We start from the raw sequence: 14,358 nt of genomic DNA, 5'->3' as shown, positions 1-14,358 counted from the left end.
TTTTTTTACAAGCAAAGGAAACCAACAGAACAACTGATGGTCAACATCTTAGCTCTTAGTTGTGGTCTAAGGACCTTTTGCCCTCATTGGTGCTATGATATGTTATTAGCATTTATCTTACATTACTTTATTCAAGGTCGGACTGGCCCACCAGAGTACCAGAGGCTGGTGGCTATTTCTTTGATTCAAAACATTAAAGGGAACCTGTCACCGGGATTTTGGGTATAGAGCTGAGGACATGGGTTGCTAGATGGCCGCTAGCACATCCGCAATACCCAGTCCCCATAGCTCTGTGTGCTTTTATTGTGGGGAAAAAAACGATTTGATACATATGCAAATTAACCTGAGATGAGTGCTGTATGTCAGATGAGTCAGGGACAGGACTCATCTCAGGTTAATTTGCATATGTATCAAATAATTTTTTTTACACAATAAAAGCACACAGAACTATGGGGACTGGGTATGGCGGATGTGCTAGCGGCCATCTAGCAACCCATGTCCTCAGCTCTATACACAAACTTTATTGATGATATGGGGGTTAGACCTTGAGAACAATTTCCTCTGGTGGGCCTGAGAAACCCCAGTCCAACACTGACTCTGTTCTAGGATGTACATATTCTAAATTCACAGTAGGTAAACCCCATCCCAGGTAGTTTTCTTATAATGCTAGAAGTTGATTTCACTCTCAGAGGTTAAGGACTTGGATCAGGCATTTTATTCATGTAAGCATGTGTGGCTCTAGAATTTGTATTCTTCATATATACAGGATTAGGATCTCGTTGGAGGCATCTAGTCCATCAGATGCAGCAATTGTAATAATATCATTTATTAGAACTTGAACATATTCAGAAAACCTGAAAAACTTGTGTTCTTCTGAATTACAAAGTAAAACTCACTCGTCATTTAAAAATAAGAATATTTACAAGATTAAATAATTTAGTTCCCATCAGACAGTGGGAATGGTCAGTTGCTACGTCAGGATAAAGACATAGTAATTAACCCAGTTTACTTTGTGGTGGTGCTAGCGTGTCATAAAAAAAGGTACATGGAAGTGAAGGAGAGTTTCAGATGGATACTGATTTTATAAGACCATCAGATATAGTAGGACCTCCCTACGAAGACGTTCTTCACTAGACAATACAGTGTTTGGTATTATGTTCTTTAAAATCATTAGCTTGAAGTCCGTGTTGTCTATGTAGTCTACTTGTGGCAGTGATTTTGTAGTTCAGAGTCCGATTGAAGGGACCACAACAATTGTACTTGAGTTGAAGAGTTTCATCAGTGGAGATAGGTTGGATGATTCCATCGATACCATGGTCTGCATCCAGAAAGCCATGAACAATTCATAAAAAAAAGTAAAAAAAAAAAAGCGTTAGCAACCATCTCTAGTTCCTCAAACTTTCTTTCTGGAGCTTTGTATAAGAAAAACAGAGCTCCTATCATTTTATTATGGCACCATAATTTTTTTATAGTACTTGGCACAAAATCAATAAGGTAGAGCATACGTATGTGATTGGTGGGGGTCTGACTACTGGGACCAGCATCAATTGCAAAGATGGCAGTCTCATATACTCATGAATGAAGCATGCACACTGCCACTCCATTCACTCTCTGTAGGAGTCCAGCTCTCGGCTATATCCAGCGGTCCCATAGAGAATAATTGGAGCGGCAGTGTGCATGATCTACCTGCCACTCTATTCATATGAGAGCAAGGGATCACCGTTCTTGGGATAGGTGGGGGTCTCAGCAGATGGACGCTCACCAATCAGATGTTTATCCCCTATCGTATAGATAGGGGGTAAGTTGATTTTGTGGCACAATCCCCCTGGGGTAACATATTATCACAATTAGAAACAAACAGTGTGGAATTTAAGATCTATTCGGTGTTCATCGGCGGAAATTCATTTCAAGCTGCTCTCAAAGTCCACCTGCAATCGCTTGTCTATGGACTGCTACAGATCCAGACAGAATGGATTCCTCCTATATAATTTTTCATTAAAGAACACCTGTCATCAGGATCTACCCTATTAAACCAGACTTAGTGCCTGATGCCAGGGGCGTAGCTAAAGGCTCATGGGCCCTGGTGCAACAGTTCACTTTGGGCCCCATTCCCTTTTTTGTGGTAAGGGGCAGGGAAGCACATAACCTTCCTTCTGCCTGAGGCAAAAACGGAAACGGCACCCCTTCCCCAGGCCAATTTCTTGCCCTAACCCCTTCCCACCAGCCAGAAATGTAACTTGAACATTCTGGGCCCCAGTGCAAAATCTATGACAGAGCCCTCCCAGAATGCACTTTCTATAATACCAGTGACTTCTTATGTGGCACAAGGGTCTTTGGGCCCCCTCAGGCTCCTGGGCCCGGTAGCGACTGCTATCCTTAGGACTGTTATAGCTTTTTAAATAATTCTGAGCGTGCTGCTGTGATCTACCTTTCCATGATCAAACATGGCCGATCAAAGCTTAGTCATTTATGTGCTTAGAAAACAAAATAACCTCACCCTGAAGAACTGTAGCTGGAGGTGTTGACATTGGGCTTGGTATCATTTAGATTTAGAGGAATTCCAGGACTGTTGCAGTGGAGGCCCGAGCTTGGCGTGGACGGTCTACTGGAGTTCCCAGGGGAACAAGAGGAGGTTACTGTAAAACAAGAGTTAATAAGTTCTTCAGATCTCCTAGACCATTGTCACCAGCAATAGGCATATGGCCCCAAAATCCTACATTATTTAACAACTGGATGTGATGCACTACTGAAAAAGTATTTTCCCCTAACATAAAGTTAAAAAACTTTTATGTTATATCAGTTTATACAGTAGTTATTATCCCTCTCTATATACAGTCCTCCATAGGGAATAAAGTCCAGCAATTGTTCAGTTCCAATAAAATAGAGACTTTATTGCAAATGTTTTATTCCAGAAAATCCATAGAGCGGTGATAAATTGTCACATGGTAGAACTCGCACATTTCTGCATTGATCAGCTAATGATCCGATACGTATGAGTGCAGCCTACCACCTCCCCATGGGGGAACGAGCATATTTGATTTCAACATTCCTAATTTACATGTTTATGGTGAAGGTAGGAGAAACTGCTGTTGGCCAAAACGTTACGTCAGGTGTATGGCTGCGTCGGGCCTTCCTAATATCAAATAATGGCAAATTTTGGAAATGACAAAATTAGAGATGAGCGAATTGAATCCAACAAAGTGGAATTCGATCCAAATTTCAGGATAAATTTGATTTGTCGCGAATGTCCTCGTGCTTTGTGGTAGCGAACCTCCATTTGCTCGTGACGGGCCAGCCGTCGCAATCTCGATCGAAATTCTCGGCTGAAATCTTGTGCGTGGTGAGGTATGACGTCACCATGCTGGCCGGCGTGACGATGACATCATCTAGGGCCGAGGGAGATTTCGTGCCAGATCTTAAAGCAAGATGGCGGCGGCCGGCCCGTTGCGAGCAAATGGAAGCAGTAAGTATGATTACATATTTTTTCTGTTAATTTGACACTGTTTTTACTCTCGGATGCTGCAATCATGTATGAACACGGCATATGAGGGTTACAATGGGAAGGGGGTCGGTGCTATCGCAGCTCCCTGTCATTGCACCCGCTACTTACGAACAAATGCGCTTCCTGACAAAGTAATTTATCACCAAGCGCATTATGTAAAATTCGGCAAAGCAGCCAAATCGAATTTTCCAAAACTTCGCTCAGCTCTAGACATAATCTCATGTCATTATGAGTTACCTGTGCTGGTCATTGTGCTGTGCACTGGATTGATACCTAAAGACCCCAAAGAACCGGACGTAGATACCTGGCGTGGAATAGAAAAAACGAAGAGCACATTAATAAGCGCAGTTAGAATATAAGTGCAGTTCAGTTATTATTACTGGGACCTGATTCCTCCTTTTTCAGTATCGATGACGTGTCCTTTTATCACAATGGCAGCATTTACAATAGCGACAAAGTGAATGAGATTTTATGAAATCTCATCTATTCACGTGGTAAGATTTTAAAACTGCAGATTTAGGGCCCTTGCACATGACCGTATGCCCTCCGAGACTTGCGGTCCGTGAGCGGGCCATATGTTCCGGGACGGCATTCATCGTGCGCACGGGAGCACACAGCATCATAGATTACAATGATGCTGTGCACGTCGGACCGCCCGTTGGGCTATTGTCCCGAACTTATATGATCTTATGAGTGCAGGACAATAGCACCGCGGGCGGCCCGACGTGCACAGCATCATTGTAATCTATGATGCTGTGTACTCCCGTGCGCACGATCAATGCCGCTTCGGGACATATGGTCCGCTCACAAACCGCATATCTCGGAGGGCATACGGTGCAAGGGCCCTTATTTTGTGGTTATCCACTGCAGATTTCAACCTTTTCAATGCAGTAGAAATTTGTGACAAATCTGCAGTAAATGTGGGTTTATTGCAGATGTTGCTTGCGTCAAACTCTGCAGCGTTTTTTTTTTTTTGTCCCCACAGAAATGACCTCCTGTGTAGCCTAAGGCCTTGTTCACATTTACATTTTCCACGGACAGCACATGTACCCATTGATTTTAATGTGGCTGTTCACAAATCAGTATTTTTTTAATGACTGTGGGTGAAAATCACAGAGACATGGACTACTTTAGTTCGTGATGAGGACCAGTACCAAACGCCCATTGAAGGCTATGGGTCAATGAAAAAACACAGACACAACACTAAGGCCTCTTTCACACGGGCGTTGCGGGAAAATGTGCGGGTACGTTGCGGGAACACGCGCAATTTTTTCGCGCGAGTGCAAAACATTGTAATGCGTTTTGCACTCGCGTGAGAAAAATCGCGTGTTTGGTACCCAAACCCGAACTTCTTCACAGAAGTTCGGGCTTGGGATCGGTGTTCTGTAGATTGTATTATTTCCCCTTATAACATAGTTATAAGGGAAAATAATAGCATTCTGAATACAGAATGCATAGTAAAATAGCGCTGGAGGGGTTAAAAAAAAAAATAAAAAAATTTAACTCACCTTAGTCCACTTGATCGCACAGCCGACATCTCTTCTGTCTCCTTCTTTGCTGATTGTAGGAACAGGACCTGTGGTGACGTCACTCCGGTCGTCACATGGTCCATCACATGATCCATCACCATGGTAAAAGATCATGTGATGACCGGAGTGACGTCACCACAGGTCCTGTTCCTACAATCAGCAAAGAAGGAGACAGAAGGAGATGCCGGCTGCGCGATCAAGTGGACTAAGGTGAGTTTAATTTTTTTTAATTTTTTTTTAACCCCTCCAGCGCTATTGTACTATGCATTCTGTATTCAGAATGCTATTATTTTCCCTTATAACCATGTTATAAGGGAAAATAATAATGATCGGGTCTCCATCCCAATCGTCTCCTAGCAACCGTGCGTGAAAATCGCAATACATCCGTACTTGCGTGCGGATGCTTGCGATTTTCACGCAACCCCATTCATTTCTATGGGGCCTGCATTACGTGAAAAATGCACAAAGAGGACCATGCTGCGATTTTCACGCAACGCACAAGTGATGCGTGAAAATCACCGCTCATGTGAACAGCCCCATAGAAATGAATGGGTCCGGATTCAGTGCGGGTGCAATGCGTTCAACTCACGCATCGCATCCGCGCGGAATACGTGTAAAAGGGGCCTAATGGCACCCGTGTTCTGTCCGTGTTTGGTCCATTTTTCAGTGAACACTAAGGCCCCTTTCACATGGGCGAGTTTTCCGTGCAGGTGCAATGCGTGAGGTGAGCGCATTGCACCCGCACTGAATCCGGACCCATTCACTTCAATGGGGCTGTGTATGTGAGCGGTGATTTTCACGCATCACTGGTGCGTTGCGTGAAAATCGCAGCAGGCTCTATATTGTGTGTTTTTCACGCACCGCAGGCCCCATAAAAGTGAATGGGGCTGCGTGAAAATTGCAAGCATCCGCAAGCAAGTGCTTATGCGGTGCGATTTTCACGCACGGTTGCTAGGAGACGATCGGGATGGAGACCCGATCTTTATTATTTTCCCTTATAACATGGTTATAAGGGAGAATAATAGCATTCTTAATACGGAATGCTTAGTAAAATAGTGATGGAGGGGTTAAAAAAAACAACAACTATTAATAAACTCGCCTTAATCCACTTGAACGCTCAGCCTGGCATGTCTTCTTTCTTTTGTGATGAAAAGGACCTGTGGTGACGTCACTGCACTCATCACATGGTCCATCGCCATGTGGACCATGTGATGAGCGCAGTGACATCATCAAAGTCCTTTAGCCAGGTCCTGAAGAAAGTAGAAAGAAGATGACATCCGCTATGCGATCAAGTAGATGTGGTGAGTTAAATTTGTTTATTATTTTTAACCCCTCAATGGACATTTTACTAAGCATTCTGTATTAATAATGCTATTATTTTCCCTTATAACCATGTTATAAGGGAAAATAATAAAATCTACACAACACCGATCCCCGAACTTCTGTGAAGAAGTTCGGGTCTGGGTACCAAACATGCCGATTTTTCTCACGCGCGTGCAAATTGCATTAAAACGCTTTGCACTCGCGCAGAAAAATCGCGCATTTTCCCGCAACGCACCCGCATCTTGTCCGGCCCTTACAGGCGACGCCCGTGTGAAAGAGGCCTAAGGCTGGGTTCACACGGGCGTTGCGGGAAAATGTGCGGGTGCGTTGCGGGAACATGCGCGATTTTTCCGCGTGAGTGCAAAACATTGTAATGCGTTTTGCACTCGCGTGAGAAAAATCGCGCATGTTTGGTACCCAAACCCGAACTTCACAGAAGTTCGGGCTTGGGATCGGTGTTCTGTAGATTGTATTATTTCCCCTTATAACATAGTTATAAGGGAAAATAATAGCATTCGGAATACAGACTGCATAGTAAACTAGCGCTGGAGGGGTTAAAAAAAAATAAAAACTAATTTAACTTACCTTAGTCCACTTGATCGCGCAGCCGGCATCTCCTTCTGTCTCCTTTGCTGAACAGGACCTGCGGTGAGCATTAATTACAGGTAAAGGACCTTTGGTGACGTCACTCCGGTCATCACATGATCCATCACCATGGTAAAAGATCATGTGATGGATCATGTGATGACCGGAGTGACGTCACCAAAGGTCCTTTACCTGTAATTAATGCTCACCACAGGTCCTGTTCAGCAAAGGAGACAGAAGCAGATGCCGGCTGCGCGATCAAGTGGACTAAGGTGAGTTTAATTATTTTTCTTTTTTTTTTAACCCCTCCAGTGCTGTTTTACTATGCATTCTGTATTCAGAATGCTATTATTTTCCCTTATAACCATGTTATAAGGGAAAATAATAATGATCAGGTCTCCATCCCAATCGTCTCCTAGCAACCGTGCGTGAAAATCGCACCACATCCGTACTTGCTTGCGATTTTCACGCAGCCCCATTCACTTCTATGGGGCCTGCGTTGCGTGAAAAACGCAGAATATAGAGCATGCTGCGATTTTCACGCAACGCACAAGTGATGCGTGAAAATCACCGCTCATGTGAACAGCCCCATAGAAATGAATGGGTCGGTATTCAGTGCGGGTGCAATGCGTTCACCTCACGCATCGCAACCGCGCGGAATACTCGCCCGTGTGAAAAGGGCCTAAGGCCCTTTTCACACCAGCGAGTTTTCTGCGCGGGTGCAATGCGTGAAGTGAACGCATGGCACTCACAATGAATCCTGACCCATTCATTTCAATGGGTCTGTGTACATGACCGTTTTTTTTTCACGCATCAGTTCGGCGTTGCGTGAAAATCGCAGCATGTTCTATATTCTGCGTTTTTCCCGCAGCCCTTGCCCCATAGAAGTGAATGGGGCTTCAGTGAATAACGCATTGCATCCGGAAGGAAGTGCGGATGCGATGCGTTTTTTACTGATAGTTGCTAAGAGATGTTGTTTGTAAACCTTCAGTTTTTTATCACGCGCGTGAAAAACGCATTGCATCCGCGCGGAAAAAACTGAACGCAATTGCTGACAAAACTGACTGAACTTGCTTGTAAAATGGTGCGAGTTTCACTGAACGCATCTGGATTCCGGAGCCAATCTGTCACGCTCGTGTGAAAGAGGCCTAATAGGAGATGCTCTGGAAATTAACTTGCAGCCCAGCAGTCTACGTGGCATATGGAAGACACACGGAGGACAAAAAACGGACACATGGACCAAACAGTGACATCTTCATGGATGAAACACTGAATTTTTCACCGACATCAAACGGACATGGAAAAGTGAACTAAGCCCAAGTACATGGTCACATGCTGGAATTTTCCTATGTATTTTGCCACATATCCCATGCCAAAATCTGCCCCCTATAGATTTGAATGGGAAATACATGCTAGCAAATGTTTCTACTGCAAATTTGAAGTCCACAATGTGAGAAAAAAACACAAATGCCAATTCTTTCTGCAGATTCTGTGCAGAAACCGAAGTGAGCATCCACACTCGGATTAGCACCACTTAATGCTGCTAAATCGGCGTGCAGGAGCCTGCTGTATCCAATCACAGCCTCAGATTTCTGCTGGATTCCACAGTGGATTTTGGAAAAACCCCACATGTGAACACACCCTAATAATTGGGCTGCATATGTATGAGGGACTCATAAATGGACGCCCTTCGGCAGAGAGGGTAATCTGTACAGTCATGGCACCCTGGATGCTAGACTGAAAAAGTTCAAGACATAACGAGGCCAGGAACACCAATCTCACCATTCTTGAGTTATAGATCGGAGACTTCAGTGGCATGTTGATCGGGCAGTTAATTCGTTTCTCCTTCTGTCGTCTGTTGCAAAACCAGACCCGCACGACTTCTTTTTCCATAGAAAGCTGCTCGGCAATCATACTGATCTCCTCCGAGCTTGGCTTTGGGTTCTGTAAGAGGAATGTAAAAAAAAAACCACTGGTTTCCAGTAACGACATAAGGAAGAAGCACGCTGAATAAAGTAGAGCATTGTCCTTACATCCTGGAAGCGTTTCTCCAGGGTCAGACGTATGTTTGTTTCAATGCTTGTTCTTTTCTTCCTTTTACGCCCAAACATTTCACTTAGTTGGGGAAAAGTGGTATTGGAGGTGAGGGGAGCGTCTGATGGAGCCGATTCTAGAAAGCAAGGGTGACACAAGTTAGTATAAATTGAGATGCTCTAGAACAGTGTTCCTCAACTCCAGTCCTCAGGGCCCACCTGCTGGTCATGATGTGAGACAATTCCACAGAATGAATACCTGTGGTAAGTCCTGATGCATTGACACTAATTACATCACCTGCCCAATACTAAGGAAATCCTGAAAACATGACCGGTAAGTGGGCCCTGATGACTGGAGTTGAGGAACACTGCTCTAGAACATAACTAGGGCCCCCAATGTTATGGCATATGTTATGGACCCTACTAACCAGGCCTGCTTTTGCTCTAAGGCCCCTTTCACACGGGCGTTGCGGATTGGGGCCGGATAGGATGCGGGTGCGTGGCGGGAAAAATTTCTGTCAGTTTTGATTGCGTTGCGTGGTTCAGTTTTTTCTGCGCGAGTGCAATGCGTTTTGCACGCGCGTGAGAAAAAACTGAATGTGGTACCCAGACCCGAACTTCTTCAATGAAGTTCGGGTTTGGGTTAGTTGTAGTGTAGATTTTATTATTTTCCCTTTTAACATGGTTATAAGGGAAAATAATAGCATTCTTTAATACAGAAATGCTTAGTAGAAGGTCAATTGAGGGTTAAAATTTTTTTTTTTTTAAACTCACCTCCTCCATAGCTGCCGCTCTCTGCTCTTTCTTCAGGACCTGTGGTGACGTCACTGAGCTCATCACATGGTCCAATCACATGGTCCATCACCACGGTGATGGACCATGTGATTGGACCATGTGAAGTAACGTCACCACAGGTCCTTTAGCCGGAAGCTCATGATTAAAGAAGTAAGAAGAGATCGGCAACTACGCGATCATGAGGAGGAGGGGAATTAATTTATTTTAATTTTTAATCCCTCAATCCACATTTTACTTAGCATTCTGTATTGAGAATGGTATTATTCTCCCTTATAACCATGTTATAAGGGAAAATAATAAAGATCGGGTCCCCATTCCAATCGTCACCTAGCAACCATGCGTGAAAATCGCACCGCATCTGCACTTGCTTGCGGATGCTTGCGATTTTCACGCAGCCCTATTCACTTCTATGGGACCTGCGTTGCGTGAAAAACGCAGAATATAGAACATGCTGCGATTTTCACGCAACGCACAAGTGATGCGTGAAAATCACCGCTCGTGTGCACAGCCCCATAGAAATGAATGGGTCCGGATTCAGTGCGGGTGCAATGCGTTCACGTCACGCATCGCATCCGCGCAGAAAACTCGCTCGTGTGAAAGGGGCCTAAATGTCATTTTTGATTATTATGTCAAAGATGTCAAAGGGTTTTTCCAGGAGTTCAATATTGATGGCTTACCATCAGTGGGTTTCCGGTAACCCCGTTGATCAGATGTTTGAAAAGGCAGCTGCAGCCTCCTCACAGTTTACCAAGCACAGCACCGTCCATTGTATAGTGGCTGTGCTTGGTATTGCAGCCCAGATGCACTCACTTGAATGGGACTGAGCTGCAGATAGGCCATGTGACCAATGGACGTTATCTTACTGGCCTAGGAAAAGGCTCCCTGTACTTAACATAGCGCCGAAGCTTCTTCAAACAGTTGATCAGCGTTGGTTCCTGGCGTTGGACCCCCAGCAATCTGATATTGATTACCAATCTTGTGGATAGGATATCATTACTGAATATTGATGTACTGGTGATGTTATTTTAATTTTCCATGTCACCATCTATTGATCCATATTTAAATAAAATCCTAAATCTGACCACTAATCCTAATAATAGGCTGATGCTTCCTGTTCTTAGAGCTCCCTTCACAGCCATCTCATTATCATCACAGCCAGGAATACAATGACAGATAACACCAATATATACTGTATATGCATAACACAGGATTCACTATTCACAGTAGGTGATGGTAACAGCTCACTTCCTTCCCCTCCCTGCACAATGGCCTCTGCACAGGTCACAGAGCGTGCCCACAACACTCTCCTATTAAAAAGTCACATGAATATGTCCTGTTCACTGTGTCATGTGGCTGCTGTAAAGCCTATCTATGAATGCTGTTAACAGCAGCTCAGGCAAGATGGCCGCCCCCATAACCATGTTCAGAAGATTGAATAAAAAAATATGTACAATTAGAAAATCAAAATAAATTCGAAAAAAAGGGATGTGTTTTACTCTCTGGTTTTAATTAGTAAAATACATATAGACGATATATTCCGTTTAAGCAATTTTTTTTTATTTCTCAGGGTCACTTCTGTATGCCCTGTGTGTGACAGTAATTCATGTGGCACGCCATCGATGTAGCACTGCATAATGACTGTTGAGCATACATTAAATGCAACCCGTCACTCCAGAATTCTATTTTTGAAAAGTCGCAAAATAGAGTTTTTGTGACTTTTTGAGGACACATGCAAAATTTTGGTGTCTTTTTGAATTTTTTACACCACAGTTTTGAAAAGTGGATGGGAAAGTAGGCATGGTTAGTTATGTTAATGAGTTTCACTCCAGATTTATGACTGGGACCTTAAAAAAAATTGCAAAAAAATTGCAAAAAAAGTACCAGAGCTACTCCAGTAAGGGGGGGGTGCAGAAAAGTAATGTTTCTTATTATCCGTGTTAAGTTTAAAGTGGTTTTCCAAGATTTTTATACTGTTGACCAATCCTCTGGATTGATCATGAGTATCTGGTCAGTGAGGGTTTGACGACCAGGACCCACGCCGATCAGCTGTTTGAGAAGGCACCGGCACTCACAGTAGCTGCCATGCAGTGGCGTAGCTAGTAATGACTGGGCCCCACAGCAAATTTTTGAATGGGGCCCCCCTCCCCCAGTATTTTTTTCGCAACCCCTTCCTTTCATGCCGCCCCCATTCCTGTGGCTAGTAAAGATCGCTCTCTCAGACCAGGCCCGGCAGCTGTTCCATCCGTTTCCTACACGGTCTATACTGCCACTGTATATCATTTCATTGTGTAATACTGTTGAGGGGGCCCTGACCAAATCTTTTAGTCCTCCTCCTCCTGGATGGGCTCCTTCTGGGTCAGGGCCCCAAAGCAGCCGCTTCCCCTGCTTCCCCTATAGCTACGCCCCTGGCGCCGTGGCCTTCTCCCTGCTCACCAAGCACAGCGCCGTACATTGTATAGTGGCTGTGCTTGGTATCGCGGCTCAGCCTCATTTACTATAATGGGGTCTGAGCTGCTCCCAGGCCACGTGACCAATGAAATTGACCTAGGCTAAGCTGCGAGAAGACTGCGGTGCTACTTTGAGCGCCAGTGCCTTCTCAAGCAGGTCATCAGTATGAAAAACTTGGAAAACCCCTTTAAAGATTTGCCAGATTTAACAATGTACGCCAAAACAGACTCAAAGAAAACTGACTTAAAAAAAAAAACCTTCCCCCCTGGTTTTTAAAAACGTGCCATGTCCTCCGGCCACTACTTTACAAATGTCTCCCTGTAGACAGTAGTAGTAGGGAGAAATCTGTCAATCAGCGGCTGGAGGTAGATGCAGCCTGCATATTATGCATATCCTTGCTGAAATCATATAAAAAGCTAGAACTGATGCTGTATACATTCCGCTGCGGGCAGGACCCGCCATATGACCCTCACCTGCGTCACTCAACCACTTCTCCAGCAGAGGTTTCAGCTTGCACATGTTCTTGAAGCTCAGGTTTAGGGCTTCAAATCGTGATATTGTTGTTTGGCTGAAATCATTCCCATAGTGTTTTCCCATGGCCAATCCGACATCACCCTGAAAGAAAGAGATTGTGGTAGCCGTCACCCATTGTCGTGTGTTTTCTTAAGGCCGTATGTAGTTTGCAGTCCGTAAAGTCCGTAACGCTTCAAGTTAAAATATACCATCGGATTGGAGAAAACTCCGATCCTATGGTATATTAACTCATGACTTTACATTGAAAGTCAATGGGGGACGGATCCGTTTGCAATTGCACCATATTGTGTCAACGTCAAACGGATCCATTTGGCTCCGCACAGCCAGGCGGACACCAAAACGACTTTTTTTTCATGTCCGTGGATCCTCCAAAAATCAAGGAAGACCCACGGACGAAAAAACGGTCACGGATCACGGACCAACGGAACCCCGTTTTGCGGACCGTGTGCAGGAGGCCTAAGGCAAGAGATAAGACATGTTCTATCTTTTGCGGTGCGGAGGCACGGACCTGAAATCCCTCGGAAGTGCTTTGTAGTGCTTGTGTGGGCCTCCATACTTCTAAAACATAGGTGAAGTCCTATCTTCGGTCGTATCCTGCAGATTCGAACCCATTCAAGTCAATGGATCCGCATCCCGGATACGGAGTGCACGTTTATGGTCCGCGATAAGGGCGCTGAGCCAGCACGCTCATCTGCATGAGCCCTAAGTCTTATATCCGTGTAGGTATCACTCCTGGTTTTGGCTCCCGGTTGCTGATGGAAATCACGACTGTGTGAAAGTGGCCTACTTATGTGCACACAGCACGTTTCTTACCTGCGTAAATCCAAGCTTTATCCTTCTCTGCTTGAAAGTTTTGGCAAACTTTTCCAGTTCTTCCAAGTCGCTGGGCTCATCCGTGGCCACAGATATGTGTTTTGGGGCATGTAGGTGTTGTGCTATTTCCAAATGAGGCTCCATAGAAGAACCGGGGAGACCTGGACGCCCAACAGCCTGTTAGATGTCAGTAAATAATAAAGTTAGTAAAGTTCTTTCTAATTACAGAATGAGACATGATAAGGTTATATTGATGAGAGGCCAGGCTCATGTCATATAGATGCTTCAGCAGTAGGAGGCCCTTTCTGTCGGCAGGGTCCTAGAGAATCACAATTGTCCTTATGGATTTGGGAAGACTTGACTTGTGTGTTCACTTAACCTGTACCTGATAGCTTAGGATGGATTTATATATACATATCAGCCATAAAAAAACACCGACAGATAACGTGCATAACACTGATCAGGGGCGTAACTATAGGGGAAGCGGCTGCTTTAGGGCCCTGACCCCGAAGGGGCCCATCCAGGAGGAGGAGGACTAAAAGATTTGGTCAGGGCCCCCTCAACAGTATTACACAATGAAATGATATACAGTGACAGTATAGACAGCGTATAAAACGATGGAACAGCTGCCGGGCCTGGTCTGAGAGAGCGATCTTTACTAGCCACAGGAATGGGGGCGGCATGAAAGGAAGGGGTTGCGAAAAAATTACTGGGGGACGGGGGGGCCCCATTCAAAAATATGCTGTGGGGGCCAGTGATTTCTAGCTACGCCACTGACACTGATTATCTGGTGACA

The 14,358-nt window shown here is 44.7% G+C and overlaps 1 protein-coding gene across 3 annotated transcripts in view; it reads right to left on the bottom strand.

Annotated features, from left to right (window-relative positions):
• Positions 1-705: 705 nt before the first annotated feature.
• POU2F3 (POU class 2 homeobox 3) overlaps positions 706-14,358 on the bottom strand; it is a 116,830-nt gene continuing 103,177 nt past the window's right edge. For all 3 annotated transcript variants that reach the window (XM_040425159.1, XM_040425151.1, XM_040425167.1), the window contains 7 exons: positions 13,563-13,739; positions 12,689-12,830; positions 8,973-9,109; positions 8,722-8,883; positions 3,740-3,806; positions 2,498-2,636; positions 706-1,318 (listed from right to left, as the gene is read on the bottom strand). In XM_040425159.1, coding sequence (XP_040281093.1) covers positions 1,279-1,318; positions 2,498-2,636; positions 3,740-3,806; positions 8,722-8,883; positions 8,973-9,109; positions 12,689-12,830; positions 13,563-13,739 — 864 coding nt within the window. In that variant the 3' untranslated portion in view covers positions 706-1,278. The remainder of the gene's footprint in view (positions 1,319-2,497; positions 2,637-3,739; positions 3,807-8,721; positions 8,884-8,972; positions 9,110-12,688; positions 12,831-13,562; positions 13,740-14,358) is intronic.

This window comes from Bufo bufo, chromosome 1, assembly GCF_905171765.1.
Source record: "Bufo bufo chromosome 1, aBufBuf1.1, whole genome shotgun sequence".
NCBI classification, from domain to species: domain Eukaryota; kingdom Metazoa; phylum Chordata; class Amphibia; order Anura; family Bufonidae; genus Bufo; species Bufo bufo.
The sequence above is the reverse complement of the archived record's forward strand: the minus strand, read 5'-3'. Positions and strand labels throughout refer to the sequence as shown.